At 29.3% G+C, this 18,005-nt stretch overlaps 1 protein-coding gene across 1 annotated transcript; it reads right to left on the reverse strand.

Moving 5' to 3' along the window:
• Nucleotides 1-4,004: 4,004 nt before the first annotated feature.
• On the reverse strand, nucleotides 4,005-7,949 carry LOC114131712 (uncharacterized). Its single transcript, XM_027997007.2, has 8 exons — nucleotides 7,897-7,949; nucleotides 7,434-7,649; nucleotides 7,126-7,316; nucleotides 6,647-6,798; nucleotides 6,361-6,564; nucleotides 5,259-5,455; nucleotides 5,059-5,198; nucleotides 4,005-4,552 (listed from the first exon to the last, which is right to left on the reverse strand). The coding sequence occupies exons 1-8, from the start codon at nucleotides 7,947-7,949 to the stop codon at nucleotides 4,044-4,046; spliced, it is 1,662 nt and encodes a 553-aa protein (XP_027852808.2). The 3' UTR covers nucleotides 4,005-4,043.
• Between the last annotated feature and the right edge of the window lie 10,056 nt (nucleotides 7,950-18,005).

Consider the following 18,005-nt stretch of genomic DNA (forward strand, 5'->3'; position numbering starts at 1 on the left):
CAACATATTAATTAAAATCGTTATTCTTCGTATACGTATCTATTTTTGGAATTTGAATTTGAATTTATAAAATCTATAAAAATTTAATTTGTCTTTCAAAAATTACCTGTGCAGGCCATTGATTTTCTTTTTTCGCAGCACCAGTAATATATGTCCTCTCGATTCTTGTCTTTTGTCATTAAATATCCCTTGACACATATTTTGGCATTTCCTTTTTGAGATGGGACAATTTGACATATTTCACTCATAATAAAAAAACTCCTAAATTATATTTAAGAACAGAACAAAGGTAGATACAACTTTACAATTTACACACCAAAATACGTTTGTGTTTGAAATGTTCAATCGTTCACTCAGACTCAGGACAAATAATTGAGCGTTTTAGATAATATAGGTACTAGATTAAACTTTTATAAGATAAGATAAAACTATATTATTTTGTCGGTATTTTGAACTATCGGCCTTTTAGGCTGTCGGGATTTTGAACTGTCGGCGTTTAAGACTGTCGGGATTTTGATTTGTCGGGATTTTGGTGTCGGGTTATTGACCATTCGGGATTATCATTGTCGGGATTTTGAACGCCTCCCATGTAAAACTACGGAACATAATAATCTGGAATGTAATTTCTCGGATCGTAAAATTCCGGAATATAAAACCACGGAACGTAATATTCCGGATTGTAAATATCTGGAATTTAGTATGATTCAATGGTGCCTAACATTTTCGGATATCGGACGTATACAATAATTAAGAATATGGTGTACCTACTGTGTACCTACTTTAAAGTTTAAAACTAAAACTTTAAAAATAATTTAATTTGAAATAAGGTTGGAAATATATTACAGAATCACTGGCGCACAGAGAGCATTTTGAGAGCAAATACAGTTAAAAAGTTACCACCTACCCTTTTTTTTTTTAATTAAAAAAAATATTTTCACGGAAATAAATTATTATAAACCATAATGTATAATATTATAAATATCCCCAGTGATACCAGTTACACCAACCACCATCGAGAGTACACGCAGTTGCAGTATTTTGTAACCTTCTGGGTGCCCCTGCCTAAGATGCACACGGGAGAGTAGTCCACTACCTCTGACGGCGGTTAAAAAGCGTCCCCTTTCACAAATTATTCCTTTAACTTATGCCGGGTTCAAAATGGGATGAGTATGCTTACGCAGTCACTGTACAAAGTCCATAGTGGTTTAAGTTTAACCAATAAATATTAGAGTGTAAATATAAAAGTTAAATACAACTTTATAAATACATATGTATCTAAAAATGTTCAACCATTATTAACCTCACCTAACTTCATACGAAGGTAGGAACCTAATTGTGATTAATTATTCAGTAGGTACCCAATGCAGTAAACTTCAGGTCCAGACCACCCGGGGGGCACTTAAACACACACACGCCACACTATGGTAATTTAAATTTATTCAAATAAATATTTACTATTTTTTTGAATTCCATTAATTAATTTTGTCATCCGAACACAAATTCTATAAATCTCGACAAAAACATTATGCTCAGTAATAATCATCTTGAAAATATAATACGAGATTCCTCTTAATTTTTACTTAACGCAATTAAATTAAATATCAAAAATATTTACCTTCCTAGTCACAATATTTATTATAATTAATAAACAATAAAATTAAAAATTTACAAAATTCGTCAAATTCACGAAAACTTGAAAATTGTTTGTTGTAAAAGAGACATACCATTTTTAAAATTCATGCCTAAGATTTGAAAACGTAACACAAGGTTTCTCATAAGTTTTATTTTTTCAATTTCTATTCAACCCACCGTATTACTTAGTAAAATTAAAATAATTTACTTTGATAGATAACCAAATCTGTTTCTGTATAATATTTATGATAGGAGCCCCCCTCTCACCAAAAGGTTGCATAAAGAGAGGGGGTAATTAACTCTTATAGTATATACTGTAAGTTCAAATTGTAATATACTATTAGCAGGGCTAGGATTGTTTGCAATAAAAAATGGTAATATATGCATTTTATTTACCGGTATATGCAAAATATGCATTTCAATTGTTATAAGATAATTGATAAACACAAAATGTAGTTACAAAAAAAATATTTATTTGTTGAAATACATCAGTGATTGTCTGTTTGTCTTAATATTATATAATTGATAAAAAAAATAAAAAAAATAATTTAGAAATAAGATTTATAATTCACATTCACTACGTGTGTTACATGCTACGACCACAAATGTTTTTAAATTTTCGAAAATGAATGTCAAACTATTCAATCTTTTATCTCATACCTATTGTATCATAGGATTGTATTTATAAAAATAAAATTTATGTTTGACAATAAAATAAAGTTTTATGAAATATAATATAAAACATGCAATTTTCGCATTCTTATAATCAAAATATGCAGTAATATTAATTTTATTCAATATAATATGCAATGATATGCATTTCATCCAAAATATGCAAAAACATGCAAAATAAAAATACCACCATTTATCTCATCATGAGGTGATTCGTGGACATTACTGACAAAATCAATAATCAGAAGTCGCAAAAAAAAAACATGCCGTTGTATATAAATCCTAGCCCTGATTATTAGCTTTGTCGAATTGAAATAAAAAAAATTAATAGGCCAGAGCAATATAAATATATCATACAATTAGGCAAACACACCGTCTTCGCTCAGAATGGCTTTTCGTTTGCAATGATTTATCATTGAAATCAAATTTATCAAATAGGTGATAGGTAGGTAATCAATGGTATCGTGCATTACAGAGACTTACTAAATTAAAAGGTACACTCGTATGTACAACTGTACAGGTGTTGCCTACTGTTTGTCTTTTTAAGTATCTTAGAAATAAAGTGAGCTATCAAAGTAATTTATTTTACATTAGCAATACAGTAGGTTATTATTAATTTTTGCCAAAAAAATTGCATTTTAAAATGTCATTGTGCGTATAAAATATATTATAAAAGTTTCAACTACCGACTAATATTTTTAAATCACAACAAAATAACAAAAATGTTATTCTTCCCTTAAATAATTTTTCCCTAATTTCGTCCAAATTTGAATTTATATTCTATAAAAGAAAAGTGTATATGTAAATATTTTTAAGATTTTTTAGTTACAGTATGAACCATTAATGAGAAACTAATGAGTTAAATTTTCAATCCTTAACTAAAAAAATTGAACATTTTATACATTTTTAGCAACATAGTAATTTTCAACTTTTTGAGATTATTATGTATGGGACAATATTGTCATGTTAATTTTTGACATGATTATTTGGGTTGTTACAACTGAATAAAATAATAATCATTATAAACCAGTCAAAATCTGTTGGACCATTCTTTTAATAACACATAATATCCAAACATCCAAATACAATTATAATTATATTTTATTATTTACGTTTATTTAATAGTTAATGATGATAACCTAATATTATAAATCTATTTTAATGCTGTTTTAAGATAATCTTACAAATTTTTACCATCAATAAAAATAAATTATTTTATTATTGAACTTCAGAAATTATGAAACAAAGCTTATTAAAATTTATTCCTTGTATGTCGATAATATTTCCAACGAGAAGTTATTTATTTTTTCAAATCTGAATTAAAAAATGGTTTTTCTTGGGTCCCAATATAGATAGTTACAATTTAAATATTAACGATACAGCTGATTTTGTGTCCAAACATTTCCTATTTTCCATTGTAATCAGTGATTAGAAGGAATATCGTCAATTAATTCAATAAGTGTATTTTTTTTCTTCCTAACTTGACATAATATAATGTATGCCTATGGTTATGGGTTATTTTGGTAAATATATGAAATATAACTAAAAATATATTCGTAGTTATATATAATAGAAATAATGAATAATGTTGATTAAGCTTATTTATTTCAATTTAGTTTGTCAATTTGAATTATTGACTTACAAAATATATAATATTTTCTTAGATTATATTATAAATATATAAATTAACATATGCCATTAGTAAGTAATACAAAAAAAAATTAAAAATAATAATATGTTTAGTTAATAAAAATTCTCTGAAATCGTTCAACATCAGCACGGCACATTGGACAGCGTATAAGGTATTCATTATTTAACCTGTCCTTACAAATTCCACAAACCCAAGCATGGCCACATGGTAACACTATAAATTGACTGGTATTTTCCCCAGGCATAGTCACCAAACAAATCATACATGGTGTTCCATTTTCAGTATGTTGACCAGTCTCCTCCTCAACAACTTCTTCATCAATTTCATTCACAATATTGTCATCATCTGATGGCTGATTCTGATCACCCATTCCAATAGCCCATAATCGCTTCCTTTGTTCATAAGACGAACAAACATATGTGCACTTTACTAAAAAGTTCCAGACACTTATAACACCTGCATCAAGTTGTTCGGATGCTATTTTTATTCGTCTTGAGTTTATTAAATACTTCGACTTTAAATTTCTGGTTGGCTGGAGACCATTAGCCAACTGCGAATGTGCTCTATGGTAATTTTTATTAAGCTTACACAATTCACCTAAAAGTATAAATAAAATAATATTTAATAATTTATTATTATTAATTTTTATTAATTACATTACAAAAAGTATATCTTTCCATAACAAAATTAAAAAATGAATCGATAAAAGATACTAATAATATATAATATTATCATTGTTATAAAATTATAAAATCTGGTATTAATTATAACTTATAAATTACGAGATCTGATTAAAGAAGCCTAAGATACAAAAATGAATAAAATATTGTTATCAGAGTGCTGTTATTATTGATGCAGTTATAAATCTACAATGATACTATTATGATCAGATATTATCTTTAAGCTCAGACTAAGATCGAATGTACTGAAAAAAATCCAGAGACGGCGAAGTGGAGCAGGGGTGATTAATATTTTGGTAGGGCTTGTTTGGGGGGGGGGGGATCAGCAATACTGTATCGAGTACTACCTATATTCATTACATGAAATGAATTATGAATACCTAACCTATATATTCAGTTCAATATAAATAATATAAAACTTACCAAGAAAAAGCCATAGATTTGGGTGTGTAACAGAAAATGTACATCTTAATGAATTGTGAAAACTCTCCACATTATTGTTTGTCCTTCTTGGCAACCCATTTACTGACACGATGTTTGTTCCAACGCTCCGCAACCAATATCTAAAAACACATAACGATTATATTATTAATACAAATAATAATATTTATACTAATATTTACCTTTGGTAGTAGTTAAAAAAATCATTTATTTGCACATTATGATTAGTAGCAAATAATTTAATAAGTTGAAATCCTTGTTCCATTTTGTCAGCTGGTAAAAGTGGTAAGCACATTAACATTTTAAGGCATTTTAATGCATGATCATTACTATTTATAGTATGTAGATGGTTCATAGCTTTCATTTTCTTCCAAACAGCCTACACATAATAAAGTAAAATATAAGCAAAGAAGATATTTGAAAAAATATATAGGTACTGCCACTGAACTATGATAATAAACTATACATTTCTATATTATTGTTGTATGAAATATTGGTCATTGGAACATATTACGTATCATGTAACGCAATTCGAAACTTCACATTATCTACATGGATTGTCCTAACATGAAATTATTTTATTTTTTCAAAAAAGTAGAAAAAATTAGAGTTTCATATTTACAGTCCAGCGGATACTCCTCAATACCAAATAGGTAGGTACATAGGTTACCTTAAGTTTACCCTAGGTTAATTGTTTTACTAATATTAGTAAAGATACAATATACAAATATATTATAATATGGGGTCAAGTGGGGTAAATGGAAATTGGAGTAAATGGAAAAAAATATTATTTAAAATTAATTAGTAGTGATTATGGAATTTGGTATCATGGATAATACCTATTTATTTGATTAATGAAATTGTATTTTATGTAATTCATACAAATTTTAATTTACCCCAGGCATAAAACATTGTCAATTATACTTTTATTTTCATTTACCCCACACAGTATTTGGGGCAAATGGAAATTTTTAGGTTTTGAACATGTGAAATAATATAATGATTGCTGCAAAAGAACTATTTAATTTACCCCTTATGTGAGTTCAGTACAACACTTGCAGTTGGAAATAGTTATTTTCATTTACTTCAAAAGTATGGGGTGAATGAATTTATTTATGTAATTTCGAATATTTTTTTTATCTTAAAGTAATCAACTATTTTTACTTTTGATTGAAATGTTAGACGCATTTCTGTATGGTTAAATAGTACCTATTTATTTTAACCAAAAATAATTTCATTTCCGTGTGCCCCACTTGACCTATAAAATAAAAATAAATTCCTTACCTGGTTGTGGTGGAACCAGCATCCCACAACCCTTGTATTTTCAGTACCCAGGGACAATAATGTATCTCTTAATGCAGTCTCATAATCAGTTATGATTGTTTCCGGTACAAGATGTGGAAACAAATTAGTCTTCATAAAACTAATAACACATTGATAGGAATTTCTGGATTTGGCTTCCATTAAAGCATATGCTATTGGAATAGACTAAAAAACATAAATGTAATAGCTTAATAACATAACAATTTTTAAAGTAAATAATATGATTAAATTAAAGAAAATAACTTACGAAATTTCCTATCATACAATGAATGCTAAGTAGCTGATTACCCATGTTCACCGGTACAACTTTAAAGGTAGCATCGGCATGGACCTCAATTATATTATTTTCCAATACTACTTGTATGAGCTGCCGGCAAGCTAATATTAAGTTTTGTTTTCCTAGTCATAAATTAATAATAAGTTATTTTAATTAAAGAATTCATTTATTTATACATTTATTTATAGGTTAATAGAATAAAAGTCTGTACGGGGCCCCCCAATTCTCCAACACTAAACCAATTTAACTAATTTTTGTTGGATTTTTTATGGCTCATTTTAAGTAGCTCATTTGACATATTACAATAAATAAAAAAAAATAACATTTGATATCGGTATTTACTCATTTAAAATTTAAAATGTATAAAAGTCTATAATACTGATATAGTGATATAGATGTACTAATAAAACATTTTTTAATTTAATAATTTAATATAGACATAATATTACCATCACTATCGGTGACACAGCCCTGAAATATATCTGAATCACAGCACTGAAACCTATGTAGTTCACCATTTTCAAATTTGTTTGCCAACTCTTGCAGTGACTGTGGAAGACTTGGTAATGAATTCCTTCTAAAGGTACGCATGGTGCTGTCAGCAGTTGGCCATGGATACAATGCAGCAGCAATAGGTTGCCTGTAACAGCAAAAAATTATGATTAGGTAAAATTTATAGGAAACGAGGCACAAATAATGGTATCTAAATGGCTAAATACCTAAGGCTGTTACATTCATATTTATTTTGATAACCTACCTTTCAGATTCATCATCATATATTGATCTTAAAGAAATATTTTCATTCATAGCCCGTTCCTTCAATTTATTTCTGAATATTTTTACCAAGTTCCGATTATCATTATTGGATCTTCCATGGGTAGTATGTGCTTTTAATTGCACAATTGAACCATCCACATTCTTCTTTGCCGTGCCTGGGCAAAAGAAATTGTTGGATTTGGCACATTTATAATAACTGCAAATACAAAATAATTTGATTAGCCAAAATATATTAAATACAATAAACTTAATAGGTAGGTAACACAGTGACTTTTTTATTTTTAGTCAGTGGAATACCAACTGGCTACTGCGGTATATACTAATAAGATTATGTAGATTATGTAACTAATTAATTTTGGTTTTATGAATACAATTTGAAAAATAATAGGTACCTATAGTATTAAAATTAAAATGTATTTTACATATTAAAATTGTTTACTTACGTAATTCCTTTACTTTTTCCGTTATTATCATAAATAAATCCTTGATGTTCCATGTCTGTTTAAAAGATGTAGGCACTAGGTAGTACTTAAATATTTAATAAAGAAAGTAATTTGACAAATAATAATAAATAGGCACTGTAACATTCGTGTATGGGTGGGTAGTAAATAACAGTACGCGCTCGATCGGTTCGAATGATTGAATAATATTATTATTATAATCTGTTAACGACTGTGCGATGTGCGAGTAAAAATAAATACCGAATATATAAAACGAATATTATTAGGTTAGGTTAGTGTTATTGTAGAAATACTGGGAAAAAAGTAACATTGTACACTGTACAGTTAAAAATAGTTTTCTTATCGTATCGTCCTGTCATCCTGATCCGTTCGGTGACCGGTGTTCGAACACTAGACTAAGGCTTCACCTAAATTGCACGCACTCACAAGTCACAATTATAAATGTATTGTAATGTTCTAAAAACACTAAATTACGAAACGTTTTCATTAATACGACTGAAATATTATGTTTTCCCTGCAGCGTCTGGACGCATCGGGTAATGGAACAGAATGGCAACCGTGGCCGTCACTCTGCGTCAAACGCAATAAAATATCCGACTATAGAAGTTGCGTATATACTATTTTCTTTTAAAATAAATATAAAATAATCATAGAGTATCGGTGATATTAAAAAAATAATTAATTCAACACCTTTTTCGTTGTAAATAAAACAATTGAGGTGTTACCACTGGGTTTCTTCCTCAACACGATACTCATGTTATTTTATTCTGTTTTTTTTTCATCTAATTTGCTTGTTGTAATTATTGTGTACAGATTGTAAATTATCTGAGAACGACGGGCGTAAATGCGCAATACGCGAGTTTTCAAAAACGTAATCCGATCGGCTACTCCGTAACGACTAACGGCCGACCGATTTTAATGAAATGTTGAGAAATAATTTCCTAGTAGAAATTAGTTTTTATTTATTATTGGTTTCCCTTAGGCCTTAGTTATTCGAGCAGATCATGTACAAGCATGCATCAAATCGAATTTTTGAACATTAGGCACCAAGGTGGATGAGTTTCACTTACTGCAGCGAGTCACACCTAAAAGGAGATGACAATCATAAGTTTGTTAAGAGTTGCCATTTTTTAAGGGGAACAAAGTGCATTTTAGATCAGTTATTATATAGGTAGTAAATAGTCATATTCGTATACCTACATAAACCAGATGCTAGAATTGTATGTTTTTCAGTCATTATTAATTTATACATAGGTACATATAAACTATATTATATAAGAATAAATTGAATGAAATAAAAATAATAAATCGGTAGTCAACAAAGTACTATATATATTTTAAATAAGGTATTTAGTATTCGATTTTGCCAAATTAGGAACTGGAATAGGTAAAAAAATAAAATGCTGGGTAGCTAAAGTTTATTTATGCCTATATTGTGTGTAATTGTGTATAAATTTAGTACATTTTTATCTATATATGTAATTTACTATTACAGTAAGAAATTTGGTAAATTATTTTTTCAACAAAAAGTGGAGGTCATAGAAATTTGTTAGCCCTGGCCCCCGGGTGGCAAATATTGTTCTAGAACATCACTGGTAGGCAGTGCTCGACTTGGGGGGGGGGGGCGCAGGGGGACGGAGTACCCTAACTAATTTTTTAGAAATTTTATCGATACCCTACTTTGTTTATAACTGGTTGTTATTGGTTATAGGAGAAATACTTAGTAAAATTAGTATTTATTATTTGGTTGCCATTAGTTAATCGTACAGATCAGGCTCAAGCATGTATCAAATCAAATTTTCGCACATTGTCCTACCAGGGAGGCTGAAGAGCTACCCAAAAGGAGTTGAACAATCCCAATTTTTTTAACAGTTGTAATTTTTTACGGGATACGAAGAGCGCGATATCAGCTATTGAAGTATATAATATTGTAAGTTTTAAATTTAAAATATACTAGCTGATAGCTGATGTCCGTGCACTTGGTAAAAAGTCCCTAAAAAATGACAACTCTTAAAAAAATAAGAAATAAATAAAGACTAATTTCTACTAGGTAATTATTTCTCTTATAATCAATAGCAACCATTTATGAACAAAAATGTCCACCGAAAATCTCAAAATCTCGTTTAAGCACCTCCCCGGGTGGTAGTAGGGGGGTGAAAAATACTTTACGGCCTATCAAATATACAATAAAATGTTATCCAACCAGGGCTTAAAATTAAGATAGTTTGCTACTGCACACCTAATTCCACACCAAAATATTTAAAAATAATGAACATAGACTATAGTAGTGCATATGCCACATATAACTTCATAGTATAATCTTCTATAAAAGTCCTTGATACCTATTATATTGCTGTCTAACATTTTAAAATTAACGAAATAGCTTGTGTTAATATACTTAATATATTATAAGCCGCCCAGAATATGTTGTAGTCGGTATTATTTTTAATGTTAAGGATTTTAAACAAATACAATACCTATGATAATTTATTAGTAATTTTCGATAACCAATATTGATCAAATTTATAAAAGCTGAAAATAAGTACTGCACACTTCTAAATTTGCTACTGCACATTTAACATTAGCTACTGCACATAGTATGTGCTGCACTGACTAGGTAAAGCAGTTACGTAGGAGTTCATACACTTCGGCGTATTCCGTCGAATTAAAAACGCTGCGGAATACGCCGTGTATAGCCCCGGCCTAACATCGTGACATGATATTTTTATATATTAAAAGAAGATTAAGCTGATTTACTAGAAAATTAATATTTAAATGTGGATGCCTTTAATATTTTTGATAATATACTTATCTAAAAAAATTGAAAAAGCGATAAATACAAATCAATCTGTTATCAATATATTTTAATTATCATGCATATTATCACATTAAAATAATAGTGGTAGTATTGGGCGTGGAAGTTTAGGAATCACTGATTCTTTTCCGGCATATTACGTTCCGGGATCTTACATTCCGGAATTTTACTTTCTGGAATATTACGGTCCGGGATATTAAATTCCGGGATCGTACGTTCCGGATTATTACGTTCCGCGGCTTTACATTCTGGATTATTACGATCCGAGATTGTACGTTCCGGATTATTACATTCCGTGATTTTACGTTCCGGATTATTTATTTTCCGGACTTCGACCATTCCGGGTTCTTACATTCCGGATTATAACGTTCCGTGGTTTTACATTCCGGATTGTTACGTTCCGTGATTTTACGTTCCGGAATTTTAATTTTCCGTGAATTTATCATTCCGGACGTTTATTTTCCGGACAATTATGGCCTACCACTTCAAATGCATTATTGAATATAACAATATCCTTGTTTGTACGCAAAAATGTATATGTTTACAAATATTATTTTTAATGATGTAGTCAACACATTCACATGAATATGAATGAATACAAATATTACATGGAACACAAGTACAGAAACATGTGTCACTATCAGAGCAGGCTTTATTCTCATTTAAGATTTTAACTACTTCATAGGTGATTTTTGAGTTAGTAAAAGATGTGACAAACCATATTCTATCAGATACTTGAGTTAATGTATTGACTTCTCCCTTCATTGCCTTTTGATGACTTAGTAAAACTGCTTCCATCATTTTCGAAGGCTTACTTTTACATAATTTTCTTGCCCATTTAAAATAATGGTCACGAATTAATCTTAATGGGACATCAATACATGTATCAAGACGTTTATTTTTCCGACCTTCTAAATAATAATATTTGAAAACTTTATGAAAACTTTCTAAATACATATTTGTATTTATGAAGCTAGCTTTTCTATAGCAATATACCCATTCACTAACACGTTTCAAATAAAAGTTGTCAAAATATGAAGCAAACTCTTTAGTATCGTCATCACCATAAACATCTACTAAAAAAACCATCCATAAGCTTAACAAATCGGTCGACATTTGTCTCTTGTAATAAAACTCTTAGTCCTTTATATACCAAGGCTCTCTTCTCTTGTATTTTAATTTTCTGTTGTAGGTTTGTTCTCTAAGCTCTATCCACATGCCATGTACATAGTAGCCTCATCTCAGCAGGTTTCATAATAGTTATCCAAGCATTATAAAACGAGTCATCAATATCTGACATATAAACTTTTGGCCGAAGAAGAATACTGCGATCACGAAGTTTTTCAAAAAACGTAACCCAAGTAGCAATATCTTTTTTAATCAATATACAAAAAGCTGCTGGAATTCCATTCCCAAACTCGTCAACTACAAGAAGAATAGTTAAATGAAAATCATATAAATTTGTTCCATGTGTTGAATCTATACATACAATATCACTACCAAACTTTTCAAACATACTTAATTGAAAATCATTTGCAATAACCAACATGACATTACTATCTTCTTGCACTTTATTTGTTGAATATTCAAATTTATCTTGGCCTTGTTCTTTGTAATATAAGACAGGATTCTTCTCGTCTACACCTTAGACTTTCTCAACCCATAACTCCACACTTATGAAATCATTTGTATGTTGACGGTCTTTGTGTAACTGGAAATCACGTCGTATATTCCAAATGTCTCGTTTTTCTAAACACGCCAATGCATTGTCTTCATATATATCCTTGATAGAATCTCAAATTTGATCAAGAATCGTATCATAAGGGACACTTTCCTTGACTTTTCTTGTAATAATAAAATAACATATTATAGTGAAAAATATAGTGTAATATATATGTAAATGTGACACCAATTCAAGAGACTCTGAGTATCTACAAGACTGCCTAGTTTGTAAGTACGTACATAATTGTTTATTTAATAATAAATAATATCTGACAATTAACAACTGGAGTTAGTTATTTATGATCTTAGTATCTATATATACCCTTGCTAAAGTCATTATTATTAGAGGTGGGCAAAAAACATCGATGTTTATGGTCGATACATCGATATTTTATCGATGTTTTTTTATAGACGATACATCGAAGAAAACATCGATGTTTTGCTTCGATGTTTTATCGATGTTTTGAAATTTTTGTAATTTTTTCTCGCAGAAAAAGTTATCACACATGTTTTCATGTTTATTGTATTTTGCGCCACACTGTTTTTATAATCTCATATCAGCTCTCTCGTAGTCTCGGGTCTCGTAACCTAACCTAACCGGGTCTCGATAACATCGTTATGGTCTTATCTGCGTAAACACTAAACGCCGTAAAGTGTCAACGTCAAGTCACTGTAAACGCCGTAAATGCTGTAAACTGTAATAGACAATAGTCACTATTATTTCTCGTTATATTGAATAGTGTAATGTACTAAAGTAGTAAAGTGTAAAGTGTTAAACTGTTAACTGTTAACTGACTACTGAGTACTGAGTAAACACTAAACATCGGATTTTTGCGTGCCATAATTGCCAATCAAAATGAGTCGAAGCGATGTATGGAAGTTTTTTGACAAAAAAGACAGTCCGCAGTATGTAATATATGTCAAAAGACACTCAAAACATCAGGTAGAGTACCTATTCGCAGTATTTTATATAACATTTATATATAGTTATTTTAACTAAACCAATATTTTTTTTCTGTGATGTGGTTAGGTACCATAGCTATAATTATATTTGTATGGATATTATTACTATCAAAGTCAAAACATAAAATTATTTGGTACAATACTATTTGAAAGCAAATATTTAAATACACAATTAATAAACTATAGCTCTCAAAAAAAATGTACATTTTATCTAACATTTAACTTAATTATTTTTTTTTTTAGGTAACACTAGTAATTTGAATGGTCATTTAAAAAATGTACATGGCAATATTTTTTCCCAAAAAGTGAAGCAAAATAATGCAAAAGCAAACACAAAAGTATGTTCTGTGGAACGTACTGAATCGGAAGAACAACAAGAAACCAACCCAGACGACCCAGGAGTGCCAGGACCATCTACTTCTAATACCAATATTGACGAATTTATGAGCTCATTTAAAAGACAAAAAACAATAAATGAATCATTTGCATTTTTAAGTTCTTTCAAAGAAGGCGGTCAAAAATCTGAAAAAATTATCCATGCAATAATGTACATGGTGTGCAAAGATAATCAACCACTTAGCATTGTTGAAGATAAAGGCTTTGTTCATTTGATGAACGTAGTTTCACCAAATTTTAAAATTCCAAGTCGGAGGGAAATCTCTCGTAGAATATTTTTATTGTATGATTCAATGAAAAATATGTTTATTGACAAATTAAAAAATTCTCAACACTTTGCATTGACTACCGATATATGGACAGATATACAGACAAGGAGTCATATTGGCATTACCATACATTTTGTGCAGAACTATACAGTAAATTCAGGTCTGTTGGGCGTTTTCGAACTGAACGAAAGGCACACATCTCAGTACATTGCTTCCAAGTTACTAGAAGTGTGTGATCAATGGAATATATCGACTAATAGTATAGTTGCTGTTACCACAGATGGAGCAGCAAATATGATAAAAGGCATTGAGTCAGCATTTGACAAAGAACGTCACATTGTATGTTTTGTTCATACATTAAATCTCGTAGCTCAGCATGTCATATCAAGTGTTCCTGAACTTACCACATTAATTTCTAAAGTTAAAAATATCGTCAGATGGTTTAAGCAAAGCGTTTTTGCGAGTGACGACCTTAGAAAGGCAACTAAGGGTAATGGAAATGGAAAACTGCTTCAAGAAGTACCTACTCGCTGGAATAGTACATTTTATATGTTGGAGAGGTTTATATGTTTAAAACAAATTGTTAATGACATTGTTCATAGGCATGTTTCTGCTCCAGAAATGGTATCGGCAAAAGAAATACAAGATATATCAGATATAATCGATATATTAAGACCAGTAGAAGCTGCCACAAAGGAACTTTGTGCCCAAAAATATGTAACGACAAGTATGGTGATTCCAATGGTGTATATACTGCAGAAAAATGTTAGTGAATTCAAACCAAAACAAGAAATGGGACTTCAGCTAAAAGCTGCCATTATTTTACAATGTGATAAATATTTCAGTACAGTAGAAATTTGTTACCTTTTGGGTATGGCAACTGTTTTGGACCCACGTTTTAAAAAACTTTATTTTAAAGACCCCTCTGCATTATCTAATATGCTGAGGTACATATTTAACGAGATCAAACATACACAGACCATGAGCTCCAGTGAAAGTTCATCTGATACAGACAACACAAGTAATAAATGTGAATATACAATTTATCATTTACAAAATAAATCTATGATGTAACATGTATGCATAATATTTATTTTTTTATTTTTCATCAGTAGAAGAACCTCAGGCGTTCAATTTGTGGCAAGATCATGCAAAATTTGTTCAACAACCCACCAGTCATAAATCCCATAGAGGAAGAGGACAGTTACTGGTGGATAGTGAATTTCCCTCCAAATTAAATTTATATCTAAAAAGTAGCCATGCCAGACTGTCGGATGATCCTTTACTTATATGGAAGGATATGTGCAAAGTTTATCCAATTCTATCAAAGATGGCAATTAAATATCTAGTACCTGTTGCGACGTCTGTCCCCAGCGAAAGATTATTTTCTAAGGCAGGATTAACTTTAAGCAAACAACGGAATCGATTAACATCCAATTATCTAAATCAACTCTTATTTTTACAGTCTTTAGACGACACTCTATGGTTAGGTTAGTCAATTAATAATGTACAGAGTCAGACAATAAAGTATATTATTAAAAAATATTACCTGTTTTTTTGTTATTACTCATGCATTAAAGTTTAATTCAAAACAAAAATGCATAGTAGTAGTATATATATGCCATTCCTGGCGCAGTTTCTATTTTATCAATAAAAGATCACAAAGAAAACAATGTGCAAAAAGATCAGAAAATTGAAATGCAATAATAATTAAAAAATATTTTTCATAATACTAATGTTATAATAATTAAAATTGTGTAGCAGTGCATGTTATCATGATGAAAGATCTGGCGTTTTTCAAACTTATTACAATTCTATATACCAGTTTGTTCGATTTAAAGATATAGAAGCGTTTAAAGATTATTGTTATTATACAAAATGTATATTATGTGGTCGGTTTTTAACAAAAGGAGTTTGTTTAGAAAGTAACCCATTCCCTGCTAGTATTGACGTCGTACCTGTACCCGTAACATATTCAAGTTTTTTTGTTTTAGATATGATGAGAAATATATCTCATCATTAAAATTTTAACTAACGATAAAACAATTTTTTCTAAGATGTATACATTTTAAAACGTTAATTATATTGTTATTTAGTTTATTGTAAAAACGCTGTTGAATAATGATAGTAAAATAAATATTAAAATCGCTACTATTCTTTTAACGATAAACATTATACACAGTTTAAAATAACATTTATTATTAATTATTATTATTTTTTTTTCCTTAATCGAAACCATATTTATCTACCCCTATTATATTTAAACACTTTAAGGTTATTATTATTATTATAATTATACGCTTTATATATACGAACATTGTTAATATAATTCTTACAAGATATTATATTTTAATTACTACCTACAAAATGTTGTATAAATTTCAAATAATGTATTATATTTCGTAAAAAAAGAATGAAATGACAACTATTAAAACTTATTATGTTTACAAAAACTATGAATTCATATGATTATATTATTAACGTTGAAATCTATAATGTGAAAGATACAATTAATGTTGAACGTGATTATACATTTAATCACATAAGTTTGAAAAAATACTATGTAGGTACTTGTATCTATGTTTACGTTCAACATTCTTATTAATATTTTAACTGTGCTGTAAAAATTTATCGCATAATACGAGTTGAATATAACATATAAAGGAAGAAAATAATATCGTATCGTTTACCATTATTATCGTTCAACAAGCGTTCGTATAAACCAAATCCGATCACGTTTGATGACTGTGATTTATCGTTGAATTACAAAAGTACAGTAGAAGCCGCTTATTTTAAATAAATAAAAATAAATATTAGAAAGAAACACTTTGAGACCAAAGTGAAATGTGTCAATTAACCGATTGTTTCTAATAAGCGATTTGTTAGATTTGTAGTAAACCTCCAATGCACCTGCATTATATTTTATTACATTATATTATTAAATCAGGTAGAAAATGTGTATTAATTTAAGTAATACACCTGCATTGTAAGCAATAGACCAGAGATCAGAAAAACATGTTCTTTCCGCCAAATGTTAGCTTTGACTCAGCGGAAACACCTGGTTATATTTACATAGTTCAAAGATCACCAGAGATACATGTTTTCCGCATGTTTTAGCCACACGCAGCGGAAACACAGGTTAACTAACCTTCGTCTAATTGATTCAATAACCGATGTACTGTTTCAATAATCGATTTATTTTAAATGTTCTAATATACGGATGATCCGTCCGGTATATTTTGTTTCAATAACGTGATTGTATCAATAATCCGTGTTTCTAATAATAGGCTTCTACTGTATATTAATTATTGAATAAAATATTACCATTTACAGTTTCAAAAATAAAAATAATAAAATGGAATCATCTACGTTCATCAAACTACGAATTGAAGAAATGTATGAACGGGCGTGAAACAAATTTTACCGATGCAGACGAAGAAAGAAAGATACACAAAGAAAAAATAAGAATAATAAACCAAATTATTAAAAAATTAAAGATGAAAAAAAAACAACTTAAACTTAACTATGAAAAATCACAATATGCATTATTTAAATCTGAATTAAATATACGCAATTGTTTAAATTCGCTGCACAAACAATTAGAATCTTTGAATCTAGACTAAAACTATTCTAAAACTTTGCTATATTTATCATATAATAATATACATTAAATAATATAATGAAATGAATATGAATATGAATATGAATATGAACAATTAATGTAATATTATTATTATTTTTTTTTTTTTTAATATAAATTTATTTACAGTTACATAATGAAAAGAAATACAATTACTAAACGTAGACGGATGGAATCAGCTGTTTAGGTGAACTTGTTGAAATTGAACGATTTAAAAACTGTTCGAGAACGTTTATTGTTAAAAACAAGGAAGAAATAATAGACTACTATGTATTTTTTAGTTATG

The sequence above is a fragment of the Aphis gossypii genome, unplaced genomic scaffold, assembly GCF_020184175.1.
Source record: "Aphis gossypii isolate Hap1 unplaced genomic scaffold, ASM2018417v2 Contig00349, whole genome shotgun sequence".
Taxonomy (NCBI): Eukaryota; Metazoa; Arthropoda; class Insecta; order Hemiptera; family Aphididae; genus Aphis; species Aphis gossypii.